The sequence below is a fragment of the Mus caroli genome, unplaced genomic scaffold (assembly GCF_978045245.1).
Source record: "Mus caroli unplaced genomic scaffold, Mus_caroli_1 scaffold_4, whole genome shotgun sequence".
Lineage (NCBI taxonomy): Eukaryota > Metazoa > Chordata > Mammalia > Rodentia > Muridae > Mus > Mus caroli.
The window spans coordinates 35452395-35463905 of NW_028227259.1; the positions used below are offsets into that span (position 1 = coordinate 35452395).

General features: G+C 47.0%; 1 protein-coding gene across 9 annotated transcripts in view; it reads left to right on the top strand.

The window, feature by feature from the left end:
• The window catches only part of Depdc5 (DEP domain containing 5, GATOR1 subcomplex subunit), a 128140-nt gene extending 117351 nt beyond the window's left edge, over positions 1-10789 (top strand). For all 9 annotated transcript variants that reach the window (XM_085836596.1, XM_085836597.1, XM_085836600.1 and 6 more), the window contains 4 exons: positions 3101-3272; positions 6137-6197; positions 9855-9937; positions 10052-10789. In XM_085836596.1, the coding sequence (XP_085692722.1) occupies positions 3101-3272; positions 6137-6197; positions 9855-9937; positions 10052-10344 (609 nt within the window). In that variant the 3' untranslated portion in view covers positions 10345-10789. The remainder of the gene's footprint in view (positions 1-3100; positions 3273-6136; positions 6198-9854; positions 9938-10051) is intronic.
• The last annotated feature ends 722 nt before the right edge of the window (positions 10790-11511 follow it).

The following is an 11511-nucleotide window of genomic DNA, read 5'->3' on the forward strand; positions in this document are numbered from 1 at the left end:
CCTCACCAATTCCCAGTTAGTTAATATCACTGGTTTTAACTTACCATTCTTGAAACAAGGGTGAGTTTGTCTTCTGGGGGCATTTGGCAGTATCTACAGATATTTTTGCCAGCTCCACACAGGGGAGGATTTGATATATTTTTAGCATTTGATGGACAGCAACCAGAGTTGACAGTATTAATAAGCAAGTCCCTCAAAGAAGTAACTGGCCTACAGTGTCACAAGTGCCAGGGTTAAGGAGCCTTGCTGGACGGCCGTCTTACCTGTCTTTCCTTCTGTTCTATCCTGACCGGCCTTTGGATCCTGTGCTATGAATCCAGCCCACAGCACTGCCCATTCCCAGCCTCAGCACTGTAAAATAAGCAGGCTCTCCTTAGCCAGGCTGTGAGCCACACTCCGCTCCTCCTTTCATGCACAGAAGAAATATTTTCATGTGTCACTTGAGCCCCACTGTCCTCTAATACCAGCCCAAGCATTTCACCACATAGCTAAGGACAGCTGGGAAGTAAAAAGAATTATTTAGTGAATGCTAAGAGATCTCTGAAGAGAAGTAAGTGCAGCACAGGAGAAAGTTGTCGTGAGTTTGTAAGCTGAGCCTGCCTGGCGGTGTTAACACACACCTTTAATCCCAGCATTTGGGAGGCAGAGGCAGGCTGATCTCTGAATTCTGGGCTTTCTAAACTACAGAGTGAGTTCCAGAACCACCAGGACTACAACAGAGAAACAGAAAGTCTTGGCAGGTGACGGGAAGTTTATAAGCCTAATTTTGTCTTATAAAACATGGAGTCTTGGGGATGGTCTGTTAGGTATCTGTTAGGCATTGACTTTTTTGTATGCGTTAGTATCTTCAAGGACTGACTCCTCCCTTGAAGAGGAACTTTTCCAAAGAGCATCCATAATATCCAAGTAAGGGGGCAGAATGTCTAGGGAGATGAGTGGCTCAGTAGATAAAGTCCTTAATTGTACAAGGTTGAGGATGCTCAGATCTACATGAAAGCCAGGCATAATTGCAGGTACCTCTAACAAACACTAGGGCTGGGGGTAGCATGGACAGGCAGAGCTCATGGGCTCAGGGGCCAGCCAGCTTAACCAAAGTGACAAACCTCAGAATATTTGCTTGATGCCAAGGCTTACAACCTGGGCCCTACATGGTGAAAAGAGAATTGACTGACTGTCACAAGTTCTGCTCTCTCTCTCTCTCTCTCTCTCTCTCTCTCTCTCTCTCTCTCTCTCCTTTCTCTCCTTTCTCTCATAAATAAATAATAAGATGGGAGAACTGGGGAAATGGTTCAGTAGATAAAGCACAACCATGAGGACCTGAATGTGGATCCCAGAACCCACCCAATGCCAGACATGGCAGCTCCTGTCTATATCCCAGCATAGGCACAGAATCCTCAGAAGGTACCCTGACATATGCAGCAGTAAGCAACAAGAAACCCTGTCTTGCTCTTGCCTCTCTCTCTTGCTCTCTTGCTCCCCCTCTCTCCCTATTCCCCCCAACACACGTGATCATGGCTAGTCTACACCCCCCCCCCTCACCCTCCCTCTCTCTGCCTTTCTCTGCCTCTACTACCCTCTTAACTCCCTTCTCCATGCCCTTAATAAACTCTATTGTATACTTAAAAAACAAAACAAAAACAAAAGAAACCCTGTCTCAAGCAAGGTGGAAGTTGTGGGGGGGCAGTGGGGTGGGGAGCAACACTCACTGTTGTTCCCTGACCTCTACACAGGTGTGATGTGTATACACCAGCATTCAAACACACATAAAAACACACTTGTATCATATACACAGAAAATAAGGTAGAGAACGGTAGAGAAAACACGTAGCCTTGACCTTGACCTCTTTTGTGCATATACCAAAGGTCCAAATCTAGAAAGATAACTGCTGCTAGTCCTGGTGGCATGCATCTGTAATCCCAGATGTGAAGTAAAAGCAGAAGGTTTAAAATTCCAGACCAGCATGGGCTACAAAGCCAGACCATGACTCAAAAACACAACAAAAACAGGAAAGAAAGGCAATATTAGGTCCTCATCTTGCTCAGTTCACCTTGTGGAGGACACCAGCTCTTCTCCAACAGGTTAACAGTGACTATCTCTCAAAACAACACGCCCACAGTACTCACGTACGTACACCTATGTTGTTGCATTGGAAAAGGAGTGTTATTTCTACCAAGGAATTTAGTGATTATCTTTTAAAAATTCAGTTTTCACATCTATTCATGTAAAAATCACTGAACGCAGCTAATGCATTTGTCATAGCATATTGGCTTGGTTTGAGGTGTTTTGTTTTTGTTTAGTTGTTGTTGTTTGTTCTTATTGTTGTATAACTTACCTATTTGTGTGTGGACCATGGTCTGTATGTGGAGATCAGGGGACAAGTTGAGCGAGTTGGTTCTCTCCCTCCATTATGTGGGTTCCAGGGAGATAAAACGTAGGTTGTCAGCAGTGATGGCAAGTGCCTTTACCAAACACTGAGCCATATCACCAGCCAACCAGTTTGGGTGTGTGTTTGTTTGTTTGTTTTTAAGTATCCATCAGTTTTAATGTTTCTTAAAACATATTTCAAAAAACTTACATATTCACCCAAGGGATTGTGTTGTTGGAGTTATTAACAGAAGTCTAGCTTTGGGAATCCCCCAGAGTGCGTTCTGTATATGAGAGAGAGTTGGTCACTTTGTCTAGAATCCACGATACTCATCTCCTGCCCTACAGCAGCCAGAGTAAGTTATTTTCTTATTTGATACACTGGACTTAGTGCACAACAAAGCTAAAAGTGTCCAGCCTTTGTCATGTGATCTTCCTCTGACATTCCACAGAATAAGAGAGGTCTCAGCTCTTTCTTCAGTTCCTTGCAAAAGAAACCGAAGGTCAGAAGTTTGGGCCATAATAAAGAGGAGCTGTGTGCTCAGCTCACAGTTTTTCTAGCAGTTGTCAGGAAGCATACTCACACTCTTTGCTGACCAGAATGGTTGGAGCCAGAGGACATGAATAAGTAATCAATATGTATGCCACTGCTGCCAGGTCTGCTCTGTGGAGTCAGAGGTATTTTCTCTGGTCTAAAAACAACCCAAAGGTGATGCTGTTTTGTACTTTCTTTCAGGTCCAAGGTTGGCATCGAAAAGCTACCTCCTGTGGCTTCTTGCTGGTCCCAGTTTTGGAGGGTCCTTTTGCACTGCCCAGTTACCTGTATGGTGATCCCCTGAGGGCCCAGCTCTTCATCCCACTCAACCTCAGCTGCTTGCTCAAGGAGGGCAGCGAGCACCTGTTCGATAGTAAGAGCTGCTCCCCCCTGCTGGGTCTATCTCACTGAGTCAGACCGCCTTCCAAAAGCACCCTTTCCTGTGTTCTCTCATAAGTAGAATCTAGATGGAAAATGAACAAAGACACTAATAAGAAACAAAAAGTGGGAGGAGGTATTGACTATTCAGAAAGAGAAGGAAGGACAAGTGGGATGAGAGAGGGGAGAGAAGGAGATGCTTCTATGAAGCCCATCACTGTCCAGTGAACAGGCGCACACCTAAGGAAACAACAGAACTTCAGGCTGCTTGAGAGAGCTATTCTATGGTGGGGGGGTGGGGGTGGGGGGGGAATAATCCGGGTTGTTGTCCTGGATTTTTTTTTTAACTTTTAAAATTTCATTTTATTTGTGTGATTGTTTTGCCTGCATTTCTGTCTGTGCATCACACATGTACCTGGTGCCCACAGAGGCCAGAAGAGGAAGTTAGATCTCCTGGATCTGAAGTTCTGGATGGTTGTGAGCTACCACTGGGGTGCTGGGAACCAAACTTAAGTCTTCTGCAAGAGCAGCCTGGTCTCTAAAGCCCTGAGCTGCCTCCCAGGATTTTATTAGTGACTGGGTACTCCGGGACAGACCACTCAATGCTTCTGAACTTTGAATTGCTCTTGCATGGATTGGCTAGAGCTACTTTGCCAGCTCTGCAAGGCCAATGTGAAGCAAACAGTGGATGGGAAAGGGGATTGTTCGCTGTCCATCTCTGTACCATTGCTGTGTTCTGTGTGCTCCCAGCCACCTGCAGTGCTTGCTTGAATTTGAGGAGAGCTTTTTGCATGCTAGTCCCTAGAAAGACCATCAAAAGCAAAACAGCAAAGTTGCAGCAGGCTTTTGTAAGTTCCAGGCTCCCTTTGTGTGTCTCCAGAGCTGTATCTCAAGGACTCAGGTTAGAGCCCTTCCTTCTGTCAGAAAAGGTCTGTCACAGCAGACCACCCCAATGTACCTTTTACCCATCTCCCCACCTGCACCTCCCACTGCTATCACCAAGCACACGTGTAGATGAATTCATAAATAGCTCCTAAAAAGCTTTCCATGAGTACAAGATGACATTTTCAAAAGCAGGAAGCTGGAGTTGATGCTAATGTATCAGGAGCTGATAGCAAGATCATAAATGTGAAAGACACAACTCTGATGTCAGAGAAATATTTTCTTCCCACTCCCTTGTAAGTTTGTGTTACGCTAAATGGCAGAGGGTGAGGAGGGCTTACAAGAGGGCGGGCTAAACCTAGTGATCTTGTGATTTTTATGACAGGCTGCCTGCTAGTACTGACAGTCTGTACTCTCTGCTTACAACTTAGCAGACATTTTTGTACCTGAGCAGTGCAGAGTTCCTCTATTGGAGGCCAGAGATCCTGAGCTGCACAGGACTGAGTGAGGACCATTTATGCAGTCCTGCAATGTGAATGATATGTTCCTCCCAGAAGGTTAGGCCAGGCAGCTCACTGCAGTGCTGTTAATATCTTGAGGGGCTACAGTTACCTCATTGTAACAGGATTGCTCCCAGGCATTGTAGCTGATGGTTTCCCTGCCAGTTCTAACCTGGTCTTCTAAACCATCAACCTCAGTTGGTTACCATGGTTACAGGGGAAAGTCCTAATTTAAAGGAATAAGGACCCAAATCTAAAATTCAATTTTCTAGATTAGGTGCCTCTATTCTTGTTTTCTTTACTTCTTGTAACAATGAGTATACACCTTAAAATCTGGAACAAATGTGGTTGGTATATGTGTGTATATATGTGAATGTGGGTATGTGTTTGTGTATGTGGGTGTGTCTGTGTTTGTATGTATCTTGTGTGTGTTCATATGAGGAGTGGGGGGGGGTGTCTCCCATCTATGTTAAAGAAAGTTCTAATTATGGACAGAGTAACAAAGCTACTCCATCCCTAGTTCTTGGGATGTCTCTATTGTTGTTGCCAGGACCCTCAAAATCTCCATCCATCCATCTCTGCTTCCTGTTGCTATGTGACAGTGCTTGACCTTCCCACCTGCTTTCTGCTTTGGTCCTCAGCAGCTGCCCGTGGAAGAGGGAGGCTGGAGCAATCCCGTTGGTGACAGAGGAGCAAATCCTCCTGCACTGCTCGCCTCCCCTTCTAAGTTGATGACTTCTCAAGAGTTTTTTTTTACTTGCTTCGATTTCTTTACCCATAAAATGGAGCTTTCTTTCTTTAAAGGGAAATGGAAGGTTAGTGGTGTTAGAAACGTGGGTGGGGGGAGCTGTTATTCAAAAGCACCTAATGTACACTTCAGGTTTGTGTTTTAATATACTTTCAGACCAGGTCTCATGGTACACACCTGTAAGTAAGTAGGAGGGTCAGGAATTCAAAGCCATTTGGCCACTTAGAGGTTGAGGCCAGCCTGGGCTGTTTGAGACCCTGTATCAGAAACAAATAATAAAAAAGTACTGGACTCTCCTCAGCTTGAGAATTAAGACATTAGCATAGCTGGGCGTGGTGGTGAACGCCTTTAATCCCAGCACTCGGGAGGCAGAGGCAGGCAAATTTCTGAGTTCGAGGCCAGCCTGGTCTACAAAGTGAGTTCCAGGACAGCCAGGGCTACACAGAGAAACCCTGTCTCGAAAAACCAAAACAAACAAACAAAAAAAAGACATTAGCATAAGCCTCATTGGATTCTGAAGGTTACATTGGCTCCCAAGGACTCCACCTTTCTAGACTGTGGAGGAACTTGGAGAAGTATTATGGGGTACACAGCTGTCATTTCTATAACTAGTGGGGACTAAAGTTCAGATCCACAAGACAGGAATTGTCAAGAGCAATGAAGAGAACAGTGTGAGTCTGTTACAGACCTTGTGATCACAGCTCAGCATTTATTCCTTATTCCTTTCAGGCTTTGAACCAGAGACATATTGGGATCGAATGCACCTTTTCCAGGAAGCCATTGCACACAGGTTTGTCCATTAGCAAGAAGGAACAGTGACCAGCATTCTTCTCCACTAGCAGTTACTAGAGTGAAACCCAGTTCATTCTGTTCTGGAGGAAAAGGATCTGTCCTTGTAGAGCAGTGGTTCTTCCTCTTCCTGATGCTGTGACCCTTCAATACAGTTCCTCCTGTTGTGCTGACCCCCAGCCATAACATTGTTCACAACTGTAATTGCTACTATTATGAATCCTAATGTAAATATCTGATATGCAGGACATCTGACATGTAGCCCCTGTGAAAGGGGCTGACCTCCAAGGGGTTGAGAACCACTGCTCTAGTGACAATCTCACTGCTTACCTCCACTCAGGCACAGAGAGAAATGCTGCCCTGCAGCCTGTGGCCTTGTCTCAGATTCCTTGCTTTGTTCTTTGTAAGTAGCCTACAAAGAACCCAACTGTGCTATGGAGGAGACAGGTGAAAGGAGACATTGTAAACCTTGTCAGTAAACCTTCCCTATGTTTTAGAAAACAATGGATGGGTTTAAAACAATGGGTGAAATTAGGTATTTCTTGGCACAGGACTTGTGCTCCAGGTAAGCCTTTCCTAGGTTGCTCTGATTCACAGCCATCCTCACCAGTGCAGCAGGCCACCTTGCTTCCAAGGATCACTTAGCTGGTGTCCACTTGCTACTTACTCCTGTGGTTAAACAAAGCCTCCTCTCACTGCTTCAGTTACCCTAGGCTTGAAGCACCTTCTTTGTATTGTCCTATTGTCTTAACATCTTCACCCCCACCCTGAGTGTGTCACCCCCCCAACCCTCCCACCATAGACTCACAAGGCTAGGGGTCTCTAACTTCTCTCCCCTAAGCTGGCTTTTTCCTACCTTGCACCTTACCATAAGATCTGAATGGTATGTATGTGTTCAAAGAAGGGTCTGGAATGAGTGCTGTGGTAACTCATTTCCTACTACTGCTAAAGGGATGTAGATCTGAGCAGAGGGGAGGGAGCACAGCAGACACTGGGAAAAGACCTTGCTCTAGGGAGCAGACTTGTCTGACCCACCTCCACCCACACTGCTGAGATGGTAGAGGTCCCATGGCTAGGCTTACAACATAGCCTTCCTTTTCTTGCCCCTCTGGGGTTTGCTGGCCTCAGCTGGTAAATCTGCAAGAAACAGTACTCATTATGATGCCCCAGCTAAAGTACAGCTGGTGCGCCTCTTCTTGACCAGTCTCTACACATTTTGACTAGGTGTCTCCTGGATTTGACCTTCATTTGCCAAATCTGCCTTTTTTCTTCACAGTGTCTTGTTCTCTAATCCTCCTTGATGCAGGTCCTGGGGGTATCTTCTGTAAACTGTTGCCTGTTACTCTTCAGCCTCTTTCCTAATATCCAATTTCCTTACACGTCTTTAAAGCTGTCCCGTGTGTGACTGACTACAGCAGACTCTGCTGTCTATCACCCTTTGCCTAAGCCCGCTTCCTCTGTGCTCGTTAGTGTCTCCCTCTGCCAGGGACTCTCAGGTCCCTCTATTTAGAGTTTCTCTCTCTTTTTTTCTTTCTCTCTCTCTCTCTCTCTCTCCTCCTTACAGGGGATTTCTGTGTCGTTCGGGATGGCTTTGAACTCACAGTCTCCTGTCTCTGGCTCTCAAGTGTTAAGATTACAGGATACTCCAGCATAACATGCTTTAAATTGCACTTTCCTCTTCTTTTAAAAACTGTCGGGTGGGGATTTAAAAAAAAACAAACCTCAATCTAGAGTGCTTTGTAGGCCCTAAGAGGGCAGAAGTTTAATTTCCCCATCCATAGTGCCAGCAAAGTGCCTTTTTCAGAGTAGTTGTTCTGCTCGTAGCTTCTGTGTGCAGAACTGAGGGTGGGCCCAGGGCCTTGTGGGTGCTGGGTAAGCAGTCTCCCACTGGGCTACATCCCTGGTCCTGCCTGTGGCTTTGCATGGAGTGAAATTCCAAGTGGAGATGTGACTCTGAAGATGTGATGGTCTACCCAAAGGTCCATCTCAGAAAAGGCTAGAAAAGCTACCATACCCCACCCCCAGTTCTGTGGTGGCTCCTAGCTCTTCTTCTAAAGACTCTGGATAATTGGAGTAAGTTTAGTACATCTTCTCTGCAGTGGATTGCCTTTGTTGCAATCCTGGGCTGCCCCAAGTGGAGGTTTGTTTGATTTAGTTTGTTTTTTGTTGTTTGTTTGGGGTTTTGGGGAAAAGGGGTCTCACTATGTAACCCTGGCTGGCCTGGTCTTGGTTTTGTAAACTATGCTGGCCTTGAGATCTGCCTGTCTGGGGCTAAAGTGCTGGGGTTGAAGGCATGAACCACAATGCCTGGCTAAATTGGTTTCTTAAAATAATAAACATCTTGGGGCTGGAGAAATGGCCAGCAACTGAGAGTATTTGTGCTCCTCGTAGAGGACTCAGGTTTGGTTCCCAGAACCCACCCTGGGCAGCTCACCACTGCCTGTAACTCCAGCTCCAGAGGATCTAGCACCCCCTTCTGGCCGTACTCATGTGCACATGCAGACAAGCAAAGACACATACATACACACAGTAAAATAAAGGTCTTAGACTGGGTGTGTGGATCGGGTGGTGGATGCTCATCTAGCGTGCAGAAAGCACTACGGGAAACGGCCCAGTGGTGCACACCTGCCACCCAGCACTCCACAGGTAGTGGCAGGAAGGCAGTGTTTTTAGCCTCAGCTGAAGTATGAATTTGAGGCCTGCCTGGGATACCTAACCCTGTCTCAAAAGTAAAAGGGTCTTTCCTGGTGACCTAAAGGAGAAATGAGATAAGCCTCTGGTCCAGCTGATCATGCTAAGTACATCAGTTGGCTTGGTTAGAAAGTAAGAAAGAAATCGAAGTGTCCTGTAGATGCTCTCCATTGAGTTTGCATACTTGATGTGCATGTAGGGGAGACAAGCCTAGAGCTGGCAGCTTGGAGGATATAGCACAGCACTTCCCCAGCCAGCTCAGTCCAGGAAAGAAGACCCATTTTACCTCCTACAACGATGCCTCTATTACGTAAACGCTCAGACATAGAGGGCAGAATCTGGGCACATCTGTTAGCACGTCCTTTACAGCTCTTAGCAGGTGGGGCTAGAATAAATGTGCTTTATGGAAATAGAAAAACCAGGAATAGAACAAGCTATAGATAAGAAGTGGAACAGGACAAGTCACAGATGAGAAATGGTTTCTGCTCCTTTCCCATTTCTAGAGCACAGCAGAGCAAAGAGCCTTGAACTCCTCCTCCCCTTTACGGGAAGAGTTTTGATTAAGTTACTTCATTCCATGTCAGTGAGGGCCTTGACTGAGAACCTTCTCAATGTCAGCATGACAACGGTCAGGTGTGACAGGAAACCTAAGACAGGATGGGGGTTGGTGAGCAGCCTGCCCGGACAGACTCCACAAGAGGCAGAGTGAAGACTAAGTAGGGACCACAGAGGGGAGGACATGTGGGAAGGGAAGGTGCTATGTGGGAGCGGAGGCTGGGTAGACTGCTGCAGTTGCTGCAGGGCAGGCTAAACCATGAGCAGGAGAGCTGTAGCCTGCATGTTCCACACCAGAGAGAGGCCTTTGCACATTCCGGCTCGCCCTTACCTGTTAAGAGTTCAGCTACACACTGCTCCCTGTTTCTCTAGCTAATGAGACCATGTGTCTGTGTGTCTGTCCTTACCATAGGTTTGGATTTGTGCAAGATAAATACTCTGTCTCCGCTTTTAACTTCCCTGCTGAGAATAAGCCACAGTATATCCATGTCACAGGTGAGGCACTGTGGGTGGGTGCACGAGGCCCTGCCCAAGCCTTCAGGGCAGGACCACCAGAGCCTGCTGCAGGTGTTTACCACAGCTCCACTCAGGCATGGTGTCTCCCTTCAGGAACGGTGTTCCTTCAGCTGCCGTACTCGAAACGCAAGTTTTCTGGGCAGCAGCGGCGGCGACGGAACTCTACCAGCTCCACCAACCAAAACATGTTCTGTGAGGAGCGGGTTGGCTACAACTGGGCCTACAACACCATGCTGACCAAGACATGGCGCTCTAGTGCCACAGGGGACGAGAAGTTCGCTGATCGGCTGCTGAAGGACTTCACGGATTTCTGCATCAACCGTGACAACCGACTGGTCACATTCTGGACAAACTGCCTGGAGAAGATGCATGCCAGTGCTCCATGAAGCCAGGCTGCTCCTCTTTAAGAGAGGCTGTGGGTATGCTGGAGCTGGCCTTCCGGTCAGGCTCTGGGCAGCAGGTGTCAGGCTGCTCCTGTCAGTGAGTGGGGCCACTGCTGATACTTGGCCTCTGCACAAGTGTGAGTGAGGAGAAAGATTGGAAGCAGCTGCTGCCGCTACCGCCAACCAGATCTTGCCATCCTGTCCCTGAAGCAGGGGGAGGCACAGATTGTCCGTGGGAGGAAGTCAGTGTCTGGGAGTGGGGTAGGCCGCTTCCATTAGGGTCCTTTTCCTTCACCAGCAGTGGGATATTCAGAACAGAACCTCCTGCTTTCTGCCCAAGAGTGTGTGTGTGTATAAGATAAATCTGTGGCATAATGTACCATTGGCTTACACCAGCTGTACATATGTGTACATATCAGAATCTAATAAAGCCCTCCCTTCCCCTCTCCCTCCCCCAGTGTCTGTTCCCAGCCTTGTTGGTAGCCAGGCCAGTCGGGACACCCCAGGTGGCCAGAGGGCTTCAGGACACACTGGTCTTGAGTCTGGCTCTGAGCTGGCTCGATAGGTTTCTTTTTCAAAGTCCTTGGGCAAGAACAAGGATCCTTCTGGACAGGACTTTGAGCAGACAGTACAGTATAGTAAGAAGCTCTAGGCTTGTCAGAAATGTGCCTCGTTAAGTGGGTGGGCCAGCTCAGGAAAGCAGACATCACGGCATTCCCTACATGTCCAGTGAGCGCTTTTCACTCTGAAGACCAAGAGGAGGACCTGGTAGTCGTGACTACTGCTTCCTCCTGTACTAGAGCTAATCACACACCCCATTGATGGGCCTTCTTTTTTTTTTTTTAAGATTTTATTCATGTATTTGGTATATATGGTGAATACACTGTAGCTGTCTTCAGACACACCAGAATAGGGCATCAAATCTCATTACAGATGGTTCTGAGCCACCATGTGGTTGCTGGGATTTTAACTCAGGACCTCTGGAAGAGCAGTCAGTGCTCTTAACCTCTGGGCCATCTCTCCAGTCCTTTGATGTACCTTCTTACCTTCTTTACCTCTCCTGGGCCCTATGTACAACTCCAGGTCCAGCCCTCCTTGTTTCTCTTCTCTCCAGGAAACCTAACTTGTTTCTGGTTCATCCTACTGCACTCTCCTGGGAAAAATAGGGGT